This window comes from Drosophila melanogaster, chromosome X, assembly GCF_000001215.4.
Source record: "Drosophila melanogaster chromosome X".
NCBI lineage: Eukaryota > Metazoa > Arthropoda > Insecta > Diptera > Drosophilidae > Drosophila > Drosophila melanogaster.
The window spans coordinates 17,991,783-18,008,071 of NC_004354.4; the positions used below are offsets into that span (position 1 = coordinate 17,991,783).

General features: G+C 41.9%; 2 protein-coding genes across 12 annotated transcripts in view; both read right to left on the minus strand.

Moving 5' to 3' along the window:
• Positions 1-16,289, minus strand: part of Sh (Shaker) — a 138,941-nt gene that overhangs the window by 67,476 nt on the left and 55,176 nt on the right. The window contains exons 1-2 of one of the 11 annotated variants that reach the window (NM_001258797.1): positions 3,792-3,819; positions 1,632-2,780 (exon numbers count right to left, since the gene is read on the minus strand). The exons of the other annotated variants lie outside the window; for them this stretch is intronic. Of the exons in view, the coding sequence (NP_001245726.1) occupies positions 1,632-1,657 (26 nt within the window). The 5' untranslated portion in view covers positions 1,658-2,780; positions 3,792-3,819. Of the gene's footprint in view, positions 1-1,631; positions 2,781-3,791; positions 3,820-16,289 lie in introns of those variants that run through there. 11 annotated transcript variants of the gene reach the window in all.
• On the minus strand, positions 14,115-15,824 carry CG12672 (uncharacterized protein; the record flags this gene model as incomplete). The annotated part of the gene is made up of 1 exon (NM_133033.2): positions 14,115-15,824. Exon 1 carries the CDS (start codon positions 15,708-15,710, stop codon positions 14,115-14,117), a length of 1,596 nt encoding a protein of 531 aa, NP_573261.1. The 5' UTR covers positions 15,711-15,824.

Consider the following 16,289-nt stretch of genomic DNA (forward strand, 5'->3'; position numbering starts at 1 on the left):
ATACACAGACACACGCATATAAGTGTCACGTGTGCACTTGAACGCCATGCTTCCAGCGAGGGACGGCGTGGCGTATGAGTAATGCAATTATTAATAAATAAACACATGGCACATTCACGCACACAAACGCGCGCCCAAACAAAGCATGGGAAAGTTCGGAAAGGAAAACATAAGGGAAAGCGAGAGAAAAGGGCCACGGAAAGCTGGATAAAGCGCAGCTTAAAGCTCTGGCTTCTGCTTCAACAAAGTTGACGTAGCTATTTGTTTTCCCAGCTTAAAAGCTATCAGAAAGTTTTCTTCAAATCAGAAATTGTGTTTTAGTCAAGCTTTTAAGCTCTTCAATTTTCAAAAAATCAGAAAAGCTTTAAGCTTTGGTGTCCTTGCTAATGCAGGTTTTGCGTTGAAAAATTATTGGACGAAAATTTATCGGAACGCAAACCTTTTATAGCCACACAAAAGCATTTGGAGAATAAGTTGGTTAGGTTGTAAAATACAACCGTTTGTGAAATTTTAACTATAATTTAATAGTTTTTACCAAATAGCATTTTACAATTTATTGAAGGGAGAAAAGCTAATATTATTGAAATATTTTTTTTTAATGAGACGAAGTTATCCAGAAAATGTTATAATCTTTCTAATAAACTAAAATAAGAACGTCTTTTGGGTTTAAAAATAAAAGCTCATTTAGTTCTAACAGTTGCACTTACTAGTTTCTTAAACTCTATAGGTTTTGAATGATTGGGATTTATTGTCAACATTTTGGATACTTTAGCCTCTTTGAGCAATCTTCTAAGAGTCGCTGCAGTACTTATAATTCTTCAGTTCAGAAAATTAGATTTTTAATGTTAAATGACATTTCACCTCATGTTTTCATTTGCTATTTAATGACTTAATGCTTGCAGAGAAATATATACACTTGTTTTAATGTTTTACCAATAATAGTTTAAGATTTTAGATTATCTTCCATAAAATCCTTATAGAATTAAGCCCACACAATCTTCCAATTTAGATAATTGTATTTTGTGACTTACCTGGAAGTTGATGGTATTAGTTCATATCGAGTTCGGTCATCGTGGGTATCGTGGAGTATTGCAAATAGGAAACAAAGAAAAACAGCGATTAGACAGATTGTTAAATGTATATGTATCAGCATATGATCACAATACACAGTACAAGTTACGAGTTATCATTATCTATAGATTCTAGATACATGTGCCAAGCAAAGGCATTTGGCGGCAACGAGTGCGAATGGCAAATAAGGCGAAACAATAAGCATTTAGAGTACTATTAATGCATGATTATACAGAATGATTTGGCATATAGAACTGACCGATCAAGTCAAGGCTTACGGCTAAAGATAGATACAAAGAATATGATTTTGGCAACTTTTATTCCGGCTAGGTAAACACATGGGTTACATACACAATTCAGATTTTGCAGTTAAGTTAGTACGAGTAGTTCCGAGTAGTACACACACACAGAGGCACATATATCACATCGAGGGTTGCGTATTCTGGATTGGCTTTGGATTTGGATTTGGATTTGAATTTGCATTTGGATTTGGATAGGATAGTCGGAAGGTGGTGGTGGGGGGTGGATTGTGGGCTGTTGGGACTTGTCTTTTCACTTACCCGCCAGCAACAAGTATCATCTGCATGGTCTCAGTTTCAGTTTCTGTAACAGTTTCGGTTTGGCTTTCTGTTTCGGTTTTCTAGTTCTGGTCTGCTTCGTTGAGCTCACTGAATCCTTGCCAATTAATTGGATCTGTATGTGTTCGTGTGTGTGCGTGTACGTGCGTGTGTGCGTGTCTAGTATGTGACTGTATGTGTTCTATGTGTTTGCTAGGTGCTCAATGGGTGAGCTAAATGCAGCTGCTGGTTAATTGGGCCCCGGCCGCCTGCAGCTGCATGACGGCCACCGAGTGGGCCGCTCCTGGCCTCTCGGGCGCCGATAATCCCGCGTTGCGTATCGCGCGTCGCTGTTAGCTTTGCCTCACTGTACTCGCTGCTGCTGCTGCACGAACGTAAGGTGGCACACGACCTGGAAGCGTTGTCTGTGGCTCGTCTGCTCGTTTGTTTGCCATTTGCAGATCATTTGCATTTGGTGTTAACTTATTTAATCACTTTTTAATTATTTTGGTTTGCCATTCTATTTGATCGGTTTTTGGGGGCCTCGTCGATGATCTGGGCACATCGCAGATCTGACTATGCACAAACAATTATAGAAAATGTATACTTCGAAAAGCAGCTACAAAAATCACGAATGTTTAATATCATTCTATTCTGATCGGAAATTTAGATCAATTATTTCTTTTAACGAAAAATAACTCTATGCATTAATTTACATGTATTAAAGGATTTTATTTGGAATTTGTTTCATTTCATTGCTGATTATAAATTCATTATAATTCCATTAATACAAACAAACTAAAACTTGAAATGAACTGGCTAAGAAATTGAATGCGGTATATTTAAATTAAGCAAGTGCAATTGCCCAGATGATCCACAGCTAGGCGACCCTTTAATTAAACTAAAATTTCATTTCACTTTGAATTGTTGTTATTTGTCGATTTTATTGTCGTCGATGATTGCGGTTGATTTGCTGTGGGTTTTGTCGTTTTTATTGCCGGTTTGGTTTTTTCAGTTGTTACAATTACATTTTAGTGGCATTGGCATTGCGGTTTTGGCCACATGTTGCTGCCAATTGCCGCTGTTTGTTTATTTATTTATTTGTTAAGTGAATGCACTTTGGGGCAAACGTATAGCCTACTTATGGGGGCACTACAAAAAGAAAACTGTAATTGATACATTTATTTGAGATTCTTGCATCCCATTTATCACTTGCCGCCGCTGCGTGTTTCATTCCGTTTTGTTTTTCTGGCGGCAAGGTCGTTTTGTTGTTTGGCGGAAAGAATTCTATTTATATATGCCCATCTCGCTTCCACAAACACACACACGCACCCTCACACACTCAGCTGTGGCAAGCAGCTGTTTTTGGGACTGAGCACCATAGAAAAAAAAAAACAAACGCATATACATTAGGTGTATATGTAGACTATTAAAAAAAAAAAATAACCATTCCTGCGGGGCAGCTGCCGTTGAGTTGCGCTCAAGTTGGCGCCACGCGGTCAACTAAAAACGCTTTCTCCGCTGTTGCTACTGCTGCTGCTGTTGCTGCTGTTGCTGCTGCGCTTCAATTAATTAATTAAACACAAATTTTCGTTTGCCCGCCGCGCATATAATTACAAAACAAAATATTACGCATACGCCATGGTGACGCCACAATTCCCAAGAGCAAAGCCACACACATCCAACCACACACACACACACACACACACACACACACACAGTGACACAGTCGCAGAGTGATAAAAGTGAGTGAAAAAAGACGAAAATATTAATAAATGTAAATAAAACGAGAACTTCGCACAGCTGCTTTAATCGCTCTCCTTCTTCTGCTGCAGACATGCGCCTGACCCCCACACACACACTTAAACACACTCACACACACACACACTGCCACACATACAGTTTTCCTTGCTCGCATTTTTTCCATTATTGAAATTTGTTTACATTTGGCCGGAGACAGGGAAAATAAAGGAAACACCGGGCCATCGATGGCAGTTAACTAGGGGGCACATGAACACACATACACATAGCACAAAATTATTACCTTTCTGTTCTAAATAATCCCACATACACACACAATCTTCCATATATCTGTTCGAAAAATCCTACTATATTTTTCTCTTTAATTTTTTTCGCTTTAATTTAACAATTTTTCCCCATCACCTTTCCGGCTCACATTGCGTATACGTAACGAAAATGCCGCGAAATGAGCGCGGTCCAAAATGTGAATGTGCTGCCGTGTTCCAATTGCCAAATCGTTTCTACCCAGCAGCAGAAAGAGATGGCACCAAAGGCCAAACAGAGGGATAGATAGAAAGAGTGAGAAAGAGAGAGAGAGAGGGGAGGGGGAGAAAGGCTTCGTGGAATGTCGGCATCTTACGGACACAGACAGCAGCACAAAAACACGGACATGGACCCGGCTTTGGCACTGTAACACTGACACACTGACATCGGGAAAACGTGTAAAATGGTTAGGCGGCGTCGCGGGGAAGGGGAGGTGGGTGGAAAATGGCCAGTGGGTTGGGCGGGCCATGTGGGCGATGTTTGGACGCAACGTAGCGTAGTGAAAGAAGGACTATGGAAAGCTTTTACAGTTAATACGATTCGGACAGCATTTGACCCTGCCTCAGAGTGTTGAACTGAGTTAACTCTTTGTTTCAATTAAGTTAAGCAAATTGTGTTGCAACTGGCAAACAAACAAATATTTATACAGCACTGCACATCTGCAACTTTAAGCGAGGCGAGTAAACAAAACTAAACTAAACTAAATAATCTCAAATTATCCACAGCTGAAACTTGCAAGTAAGTGAAAATGTTGTGCTCATTTCACAAAATTATTGAGTGTTTAATGTCTGCACTAAACTAAACTAATTAATAACTTTGACAAACAATCATTAAGTTTTGGAATTTCTTCAGACGTGAAAACAAACAAACCAATAAATCTGCTTGCCTTATCAACAATCGAAAACTAAACATTAAATCCTAAATCAATTCAAGAACAAAATAAATTATGAACTATTATTTAAACACTTAGCTTAGTGCACACATACAATAAATAATCCATTTATTTATTCTATGTTTCAGCAATTAAAATAATAAATCACAACTATTTCTGCACACAAAACTAAATATTAAGTCCTTTGCTTTTGGGAATGCCCATTTGTCATCCTTGAAACTATGAAGCAAAATGTGTTTACAAAAATAAGTGCGACACTCTAATATATATAAAATAAACTAAAACAAAATTGTGTTTTAGTGTGATTTCCAAATATAATTCATTACTTTAACAGCAAGATTAATTTAATGTCAACATTTTCAAACGCAAATGGCTTAAAAATCACTATCTACAAAAAAAAAGGAAAAAGCAATTAACTTTTTTAGAATCATACTTCAAAAATCAATAGAATATGTATCCAGCGAATTTTAAAGTTGAACAAAATTATCAAGTGGGCCCAATTCTCAATGATCTGATGTAACTTCATTAATATTTTATGCTCGGAGGACACGAAAACTCTGTTATCTGTATCACGAATTCTATTTTTAATGGCTTAGATTAACCGCATGGCACTTATTTATTGTTACACACACTTGCACAGATATTACGCACAAGTAACTGAAATTTATCGAATTTGGCCAACTATGTTGGGGAAACTTCTCAAAAAAAAAAAAACAAGAAAAAAACGACAAAATCGCGGATTGTTGGAAATTGAATTTCCTCTATTGCACTCGAACAAACACTAACGGTAAAGATAATGGTTATGGTGATGGCAACTGGCGAACGGAAACTCAACGCAGCATCACAACAAAATTGAAAGCGGCTATAGGGAAAGTCCAATCTTCATGTTTCACATTTTTCCAAAACGTTTCCATGGTAAGTTACCCGAAGAGAGAGCGAAGGCGATTAAAAGAGAGGGAGAGAGACACACACACACACACACAAGCGCACAGGCACTGAAACAAAAAAGAAAGAGAGGCAACTATCGAGAGTGCAGCAGCATCACGCACACACACACACGTATTTGTTTGTTATTTCTTGTGATTTCCTTTGATGAAGATGAAGGAGCACGCTTTTCGGCAAGTGTGAGTGTGAGCGTGGAACGAGTTGTGAATTGGATGCCATTTCAAGGACTCGCAGGATGTGTGTGTGTGTGTGTATAATTCAATGGCTTAGCCCGGATTAAAACATTAAAAATGGGTCTTTAATGCGATTGCTACTCTCGACTGGTTCCGCGTGCGACTGCGACGTTTATGCAACTGGCTGTGTCGATGCCACATTTTCGCCAGCTTTCCCCCAGCACGCACACACACACACACACACAGGCAGGGGCACCCACACTGATATAAAGACACACGCACACAGAGACACACACATCGATAGCGACAGCATTTGGGTGCAACAAAAGCAAGAACAAAAATTGATTACTAAAACTGTGGAAGGACTTTGGAGCGATGGCAAACAATGCAAATGAAACTGGCGAAAATGAGAATGGGAATAAAACGTTAAACGTTTCTTTGGCGCCACCGGAACCACCACATTTCCCATTTTCCGCTCTTCCACCCGCCCCCTGCCACCGCATCATCCCTTTTCCGTTTCTCCGACCTTTGCCACCTGTCAGCCCACCGGGTTGAAAGGTGAAAGGCAGCAGACGGTAAACGGCAGACTTCAGACTTGCGACTTGCGACTTCAGACGGCAGGTGAAAAGTGATCGGGGCTACCAAATTCAGTTGCTACAATTACAAGAACAATGTGCCGTATCTGTACGTGTGTGTGTGTGTGTGTCCGAATGTCTCTGTGTGTGTGCGAGTGTTTGTAATTATAGCCAACTGTTCCACATTCTGACACAGAGATATGCATTTAGCGCTTGGCTTTCGAACGACTTGAGGCTTAGGCAAAAGTGCAAGACATACGTGTATCGCCACCTAGCCATCAAACTGAGGTGGCTAAACAAAACCGAGAGGCAATGGCCGCCAGACTAGCGCCAAATGCCACAGACAGCAAACAAACAAAAAGCAGAAGGCAAACGAAATTGAAACCGAAACCCAATGAGGAACTGGAACGCAGCGAACGTGGAGGCGTTGCAAGAAAACGAAGTACACTTGAAAAAATGAAACGAATCTCGTGAAATATTTAACATCGAAAGAGATTTGTACCTTGCCGCATAGGAACACAATTTTATAGGTATATAAAAATATATATATATATAAAATATGTATACTTAGTCTATATTTCACATACATATGCAATCTTAAGCTTTAGAATGTAATCAAGTAATCAAGACAAGGCAGAGGTATATTAAGTATTTGCAGGAGTAAAATGTGTAAGTGAAATTAAAATGACGTTACAGTTTAAAAATTAGATAACTTTTTTGCAGTGCCAAAATGGTAGGTGTGTGTTGGTGGCAAACATGGCACGCAAAGTGTTCTAATGACGTTTAAACTTGGTTATCGGAGCAAAAGTCGAAGGAGATATCAGGACAGACAGCCGGACGGTCGGACGGACGGACGGACAGACAGAAGGAGCAGGAACATGACACACAAAGATGGAAAGCGAGAGGGGCAGAGGGGGCAAGAGGGGAGGAAGATAGGGAAGCGGAAGTTGGCAGGCGAAATAAAGAGAAGAAATCAAGTAGAGCAAAAAGTAAGAAGGAAGAGCAATTGACATTGATTGGTCGGTGGCCATCGGTGGGTTCATCAATCAATTCGATTGACTGGCGATTGCTGGGGCAAAAGAGGGCCACACAAACAGAAAATAATAATGGAAATTATATGTTGTCCAATGGACGGAAGTTATGGATTCAATTTATCGATAAGCACATATGTTTTTCGCACATGTATACCATGTACATATGTACGTGCTTCAAAGACCAGTTTCAAGACCAGCAAACAAACGTCTTGACCTATAAATCTAAAAACACATCCTTGGCTTTTGCTAGTTCTCACAGCTTGAAAACCCAATAAGCTCGTATTTTCAATAAGCACAAACTGAGTTGGTCATTTTTTCAGCTTTTTTGACTTTCGAAACTCTTTTTGCAGTGCAACAAAGGTAGCTTCATTTTCCGTTAGCCAGAACTTGCACCTCTGTCCCCCTTTTTTTTTTTGGGTAGTTTTCCACAAAATGTATGAACTTTTTAAAAACTAGCGTCACAGCAAAGTGGAAGCGGTCAATGAAGTTTATTTTTGGCTAGGTCACAGAAAACACAAGCATGTCATGGGTGGAGGGGGTGTTGCAAGGGGGAAAAAAGGGGCGGAATTTGCGTATCAATTGATTTTCCGAGAAGGAAAATGCGAGTGGGAAATCCCCTTTAACCCGCCCGTGCAATAAATCAAATCAAATAAAGGAATTCTGCATAATTTAGCTGTTCTACTGATATTTACCATTGTTTTGCCCCATCAATTTTTAATTTCTAATTTTATCTGATGGACAAAATCGTTGAGGGTTGAACACAAAAAAAAAAAAAGAAAACGGATCAAAAATCAATGCGTGAATCCTGAGAAAGCGAAATCAAGAAAAATGGAAAAATTGACCAAGGGAGGCCACAACACATCCCGGCATATTTACATTTTTTCGATCTCATCCTTGATGGCATTGACCACGAACATCCTGAGGCAGCTGGCAATACTGATGCGGATGCTGCTGCTGCGTCTGCTGTTGTTGCTGCAACTTAACTGCCACTTAACCACAATGCACAACTTAATCAGGCACAAATCACGTGAAAAAAATGTGAAAAACTCGAACAAAAAGAGAACGGCAATCCGCTGGCCGGCCAGAATGCGTTTTGCTCGGCCCGAAGCCGTTGATGGCCATTATCCTGCCAGCGAAAGGCAGCAGCACACACACACGGTATCGGTATGGGTATGGGTAAGAAGGATCCGTGATCAGGATCGAGGACCAGATCACACACACACACACACACAGCAGCTGGAAGTGATTACTATTTTCTGAAATTTTTCTATCCGCACCGAGCGAGGAGCAGGCAACGCTTCCGCTTTCCGCGCCGAGTGCAACTGCAACTGCAACGGCAGCAACATCAGGCCGAAAAACCGAAAACCAGAAACCCAGAACCGAAAATGTTTTGCCTGACTGCCGAAAAATATAAAAAGCAAAAGCTAGCAAAACCAACAAGTACAAAAGGGCAGACTCATTTCAAACGCCAGGCAACAACAATATTTGTCGCCACAGCAGCAGCAGAAGTTGCAGCAGCAGCAGCAACAACAACAATCGAACGACTAGGCAGTAAAAATTTCAAAAATTACAGCAGCAGCAACAACAAGTGGAAAAGGGCAACGCAGACGCCACAATTTTCGGGCATCCAACTGCCGAAAGGCAGCAGCAGCAGCAGCAGCAGCAGCAACAACAACACTTGCCACAACGCCAACAATCAAAGACATTGGAGACACACAAGGCAGCAAAGTCGACGGCAGCAGCAGCAGCTGCGGCAATTGTTGCTGTTGTCGTTTGAACTGCAGCACCAGCAGCAGCAACAGCAACAGCAACAGCAGCAACATCAGCAATTGCAGCCACTTGAGTGCCCAATAGGCCTAGTCAAACATACTCATGCATATATACGTACACATTTATATGTATATGTATGTACAAATGTGTTCGAGTGGCCGCCTCAGTGTGTGTGCAACACATTTATAACTGACACTTTGTCATACGAGGCGCTTGACAAAAATGTTATTTATACGGGGCAAGAACACACACAGGCCGGAGGCAAGAACAGCAGGCAACATCGAGTGCCAAGTGCAACGACTAGAGCGAAGCCCTCACTTTTTTGTCAGTTCAATAAGACATATGGGGTAGTATCTATGGGCTGATATCTTAAGAACCCAAACAACTTTTTTTAAGATTTCCCAAACACTTCTGGAAATAATTTGCTTTTAAACTTAATTGTTACCTTAATAGAAATTAGGAGCAAATTAAAGATCTGGTACATAGCGTATGATAGTAATACTTCTTTAATACAAAATATGTAACTTAGATCACATATACACATTCAATTTAATTATGTTTATAGATATTATTATGAAAACTGACTAACAAAAACTGTAGGCATCTGAAATATCTTGAGTAAGTTATATTTTTAAGGGTCTGTAAGGATTGTCCATTTATGGTGCAAGGTTGCACCAAGTAAAATATGTTCAATCGTTAGAATTATTATTCACTTGCCCTGCCATCTGAATATGTATTTTAAAGTCAGGGCATCAGCGATTCGCTGTCGATCGAAAGTGGAACTTGGAACTTGCCATTGCTGTTGATTGCTGTTGTTGCCGTTCGCCCTTTGGCCAATTTGCTTATTGTTCGCCTTTTGGCTCCGTTTTCCCTTTTGGCCGGGGAAGTCCCCGTTTTGTGTGTCAAACATGCAAAACATCAGCCAGAAGTTTAAAGTCTGCTCGGGAAGTTAATGGGAAAATGGGTCTGCGAATGCGTTGCCCGCTTTAAAAATAAACGAGCAAAAAAGAAGGCAATAATGGCTAGAAATAGGAAAATGGAAAATGGGAAATGGAAAATATGGGCGGAAAATATGCCTGCTGTCGCTGTCACATTTTTGTCATATATGCGGCACAATAAAAGAAAGCAGCGGGCGGCGAAGGATAAGTATGAGAAAAGTTGGCAAAAATCGCTTGCGTGATTCCATTGAAAGTTTATGACGGCAAATAAATGACAACAGCAATCTCAGAGTCCGTCGGTCGTAAAAAAAAGATGAACGACAAACTGTCGCGAAATAAATCGCTGCTGACGTCGTCACTTCGCCCCGCCCCCTTGCCACATCCACACACACACACATATATGCCACTAAATACATATACACGAGTATATATGTATATTTCTTGCGAATTTTTGTCGCAGCGCTCAATAAATAAGTAAATGCAGGGCGCAAAGACAAAAGGGCCAGGTGAGCAGAGGTGGTAAGAGAAATGTGAGAAACAGGTGAGTCTTCGGTGACGTCAGCGCCTTCCGGAGGTGGGGCAGGTTCATCAACAGGGCCTAATGGATTTTTTAGCCATCTAGCCTGCAGTGGCGACCTTCGCGCCCAAGCGGCTATGGCTGCGGGCGCTGCAGTGGGCGGTGGGTGGTGGCATATATTTTGCACATTATGCATGCAGCTGCCGCAAGTAGCAGGCAGGAAAAGCTGGAAAAGCAAAGCCAAAGCACCAGCCGCAGAAGACGAAGCACGTGCAACTTTTACTTTCATTCGCTTTGTGTTCGTTTCGTGCTTCGATTTGCCGGCGAGTTCAAGGTCGCTGCCGCAGGGGGTGGCAATGAGGTGGCAATGAGGTGGCAATGGGGTGGCAATGGGGTGGCATGGGGCGACTGGGTTGTGCCTCCACTAATTGGTGGCCCTTGCGGTAAAGTTGTGTGTGCGAGTCGCCGCTCTTGCTGCAGTTTATAAGTGAATGGATTTCGTAGCCTATTTTCCTGAGGCCCAATGAAAAAAAAAACGCCTTCTCCTTCGCGGAAAGCCGGTGCAAATTTGAATTCATTTCCGTTGCCAAGATTATTAGCCCAACCAAATGGTAAACACTTGGCCAAGCAATCAGCTTAATTGAAGGAAACTTTCAAGAGTTTCTAACACGGGGGAAACTTTTAAATTTTACAACTTAAAACACATTTAAGTTCTTGTTTTAATTTAAAGGGGCAAGTGGCTGGCACAAAAAAACCAATATAAACCTTCGCAGAAACTATTTTCTTCCATTTGAAGGACACTAAGCACACATTTACTACGTAACAGGCTAATTATAAAAAAAGGATTTTTATGTTTAATTGAGCCAAGCTAGTTGTATTGCAAATAATATTAGAGAATACAAAATATTTCAATATTTAGTTATTCCTTCTAAAATAAAAATCAAACTTAATGGTTAAACTAATAGATCGGAAAAAGTAGGTCATCTTTTTAAGTTAAATATTTCAATGTTTAGTTATTCCTTCTAGAACAAAAAAAAAAAAACCAAGTTAATGGTTAAACTAATGGCTCAGAAAATGTAGGTCAACCGCAACTGCTCTGCCCTTAAACATGTCAAACTAATAATAGTTTTTACTTGATTCGTCGGTAAATACAATTTAATTACACATTTCTGCGCACCTTTTCAATTGCTTTGCAATCGCCAGTGGGAATTATTCAGCAAAAGCGAAAGTTACGATGGCCATTACAGGCATCGAATAATTAATAATTACCCCATCATTAGGCGAGCAAAAAAAAAAAAATGCAAATCACTTGGCATTGGAACAACACCCACACACACACACTCACTTATACTTAGACATACATCCAATTGCATAGGGCCAAATGATATTTTTTTGTCCTCGCTAAAGGCCTTTACACTTGGCCCAAAAAAATATGGCAAAAAAAAAAAACAAAAAAAATGGGTAAAATAAGTTGCGAGTGGCCAACTCAATGAGTTCTCCTCCCAGTTCGCTTATCGCTGTGCAAAGATCGCCACAAAGGCCATGTTACGAAATTATTGGACACACATACACACACACGCGCGGGCACGCACACACACCAGCGGGCAAAGGGAAGCGCATGTGTGGGTGTTTGTGTGCGGTGTGGTTGTGGATGGTGTGGAGAAGGGGGGGGGGGGGGAGGACATGCAATGCAAATAGTCAACACGCCGCCACATGCCGTGCACACAAATCAAGGGCAACATGTCTCATTCCGGGTCTGTTCCCACGTTGGGGTATCCCATGGTGAGGAAGTGGTGCGGGGGATGGGATGAGAACGGTCTGGTGGCAGGGGCAAGGGGTTCGAATTGGCGGAGCGGTGGGCGTTGGGCGGTGGGTTGACGAGGTCGCCTTGCCGGGCAATTTAAATGGCGGCTACATGTCGCAGCGCTGGCGTCGCGTGTTCTCGCTCTCACTCTTCCCACACCTAAAGCGCTGAGTCGTTACACTGAAAAAAAATACTCTAAGTGGGGATAAATTCCATATTTGGTCTTGAAATTAATGTGACTTTATAAACGAATATTGTATATAAGGTAACCGTTTTTGAAATTCAATGAAATTGTAGTTTAGTAACTTGCCTGCCTAATAATATTTTTAATTTATTGTTATTTTGTAAGTCGAAGGGAAATCTGTTATCTAAATAATATAAATATATTTTGATATATATATGCTTTTCTCTCAGTGCTCGTTTTTTTGTCGCCCACGTGTTGGCCACCAAAAAGGGGGATAGGCCCCAGAAATGAGCGAGTGTGTGCCGTGCCAATTAACTGAAACTGCAGAGTAATGTTTTGGGGCCAAGTCAGTACTCCCGATTTCACCCGCCCCCACACTCACATATACAAACACACACACACACACATGCACCCCGCCCGCCGTTATTCCATTATAATATTCGCTTCTGTTATTGTTTTTTTGCTGCTGTTTCGCTGTTTGTTGTTTGTCGCTTCTGGCATTGACATAAATTCCTTTTTAGCAGCAGGAGAAACGAAAGCCGAGCAACAAAGGGCACAACAAAAATCCACAGCGACACGCAAGCCACATTAAAGCAATTCCACACCCCATTCCAGTGCCCAGAAAGCCAAGGCATTACATAAAGGCGGTAAATATATATGACTAAATAAACCAAAGTCCCAGAATCAAAAGGGGCAAGGGGGGGGGGACAAAACAGCTGTCAAAGATTCCTCAGTTGAGAGTTAGGATTTGTGCTGACCTACGGCAATTAACCGTCGTCATTTGCCATCGCAAAGGAGGAAGCAGCCATTTCTTCCGGTTCGGTGGCGTATACGTAACGTTTGCTGGCCGTAAGGATAGCTCAATCGCCAGGACACTGACTTATGCTGGCTCCAGTTAGACGCACAGATGACTACGCATTTATTTCTCGCCATCCTTCGTCGTCCCTGCGAACTTTTCAGAACTTGTTTTTTGCACCCAGTGTGCTTATTTTTATTTTATTTTTTTTTTTTTTTGTAGCCAGAGTTTGGAGCTGGCGCCGTCTACTGTCTGTTGATTCAGATTCGGTTATAGATTCTGGATTCATTTACGGTTTCTGTGTCTGACTTTCGGGCATTGACTTGGCGGCAACTTGGCTCTGTTTCTGACCCCAAGCCAAAAACGTCGCATCTCCCTGCCATCTTTTGGCATTTTCCGCTGTTGCGAACATTACGCATTCGCCCTGTGGGACGGCTAAATCTCGGTGAGCAAGCTAATTATGCCCATGTGGCACTCGCTTATAATTCCTATCAATTTAATTTTGTCGAATGTATGAGAGGTGTTACACCAGTCTATTCAGATTTCAATCGACTTGACTTGATTAAAGCATTTGTAAACCATTTCAAAATTTGGAAAGCAAATTAAAACAATTACGAATTCATTTTAAATGGCAAAGGTTTTAAATAAGTTCAAGCTTTGTCAAATTTCGCTACGTTGCAACTAGTGTCACATGGGCATAAAATTAAATTTGCAACTTTGGTGCTTGAGGCGAGTAGAATCAACAAGGCGAAAAAGCATTGAGAAGCGATAAAGCAAAGCGGTATTCAAACTAATTAAAATACTATGTATTTGCAGGTATTCTTAATCGTTTTATTCAAATCGTTACAAGCAAGAAAATCAAACGAATTGCAGCAAATGGCGTAAATCAAATGGTAATAGAAGCACTTGTTTTGCCGCATAATTTTCATAGATATTTTGATATTTGTTTTTTTTTTTATCATTTTTTGTTTCGTATAGGTGAGGCTTAAGAGCGGTGGGTGCTTTTGGATTTTTGGTGATGGGTACTTCTCATAGGGGTTGTCCTTCTTCTTGCTGGCCGCAGGTGTGCTCTTCCTGGGTCGATTCATCATTGGATCGTCCATGGTTCGCGATGATTGCTGTCTCGTGTGCGCCGGCGGTCCAGGTGGCTTCTTTTTCTTCTTTTTCCCAGCTTCAGGTTGCAATGGATTGAAGGCGAACTGCAGATGTTGCTGCTGCTGCGTCTGTTGCAGATGTTGCTGCTGTTGCTGCTGCTGCTGCTGCTGCTGCTGCTGCTCGCGGCGCTCGAGGAAGGCGGCATTGGCCGAGGCTACCGTTGCTATTCTCTGCTGCTGCTCCAGATCCTCTAGTTCCTTCTCCCGCTTCTTGGTCATTTGCACCAACTGCGAACTGCGCCGCCTGAGGGCGGCTGCATAGGGTGTGGGCGTTGCCACCGGCGGCACCATGTCTCCCACACCGAATAGCCGCCTGATGCGCCGCCGACTGTTGATGAAGCCCAGCCCTAGCTGCACGCCCAATCCCAAACCCGCACCCGCCGGCGCTGTCGTCTGGCTGAGGGAACTGCTCGCGCCACCCTCACTGCCGGCGCCCAGCATCTGGCTGAAGTTACTGTCCAGATCGCAACTGCTGGCCGAGTCGGCGCCACAGGGAAAGAGATATGTATTCAGGGTGCTTAGGGTTGTGGATGTGGACGTGCCAGTTCCGGTCATGGTTCCAATGCGACTAATGGCGCCCGTATTGCTGCCACCCAGCGGATTTTGCTGTTGCGAGTCGAGAGATGCTGATCCTGCTGCTGCTCCTGCTGCCGATGGCTGATGTTGCAGGTTAAGCGGGAGACTCAGTGGCAGTGGCAGCATAACTGCCGTGGAACCACTCACGCTGCCGGTGGTGCTGCTGTCGTAGCTGTGCGGATTCACATAAATGTGGTTGTTGTTGGTGGCGGTTGATGATGCAGTTGCTCCAGCTGTAGTGCTTCCTCCTGCTGCCGTGCTACCAGCTGATGCAGTGCTGCTCGTGTTGACCACCAATGTGCTGTTGCTGCTCTCATGGTGATTGTTGTTGCTGGCTTGGTTAGCGTTGTTGCTGCTGCTGCTGCAGCTGGTGGTGTTGTTGTTGATGCTGCTGCTGTTCGTGTTGCTCAGGTTGACCCTGTAAAAGCTGGTGCTGCTGGTGGCAATATTGTTGTTGTTGCTGCTGCTGCTGGAGCGTGCAGGCGCCGTTGCAGGTCGCGATGCCTGTGATCCCGATCCCGATCCTGATCCGGATCCAGGTGCACTAGCCTCCGGAGGGGCAGTGGTTGTTGCTGCTGCAGCTGGTGTTGCAACTGATGTGGCAGGCGTCGCCTGCTGCTGCTGCTGTTGCGAATGATCGTTGCCATTGTTGCTGCTCATTGCTGTGGTTGTTTGACGCCTTTTTGCGTTAAGTTCTCGATTTTAAATATACTTCATTAATGTTTATAGCTCATTTTTAATAACCCAATCATTATATTACATTTACTTCAATTATATGTGCTCGATAGCTCATTTACTTTTTAATAATGATAGTGAACACTTATTAACATTTTTAAGGGAGGTACTTCGTTTCACTAGTAAGCTATTTTGAGAAAAGTTTTATGTTCTCGTGGTGTAATATCACAAACTAGTGAAATCTTTAAGATTTAATGAAATATAACATCTTTGGTTTTCTAAATTAAACTTAATAATTTATTTTTATTTCGTTAGATTTTAAGTTCACTTCATAACTTTTTCTTCGGTAAATTCTAGTTACGGTGCAGTGGCTATTAGTTTATTTGTTTTTAACCGTTTAACAGTGTTTAACTTTACATTTATTGATGTTATTAAATTGCTTCTAGGTGTTTATTGTGCATAGATTTGTTTGATTTAGTTATATATACATTTATGCTAGTTCGTTTGCTATGACTCCTTTAAAGACCCTCCTTTTACATATTACAATTCATGTATCTTCTTTTG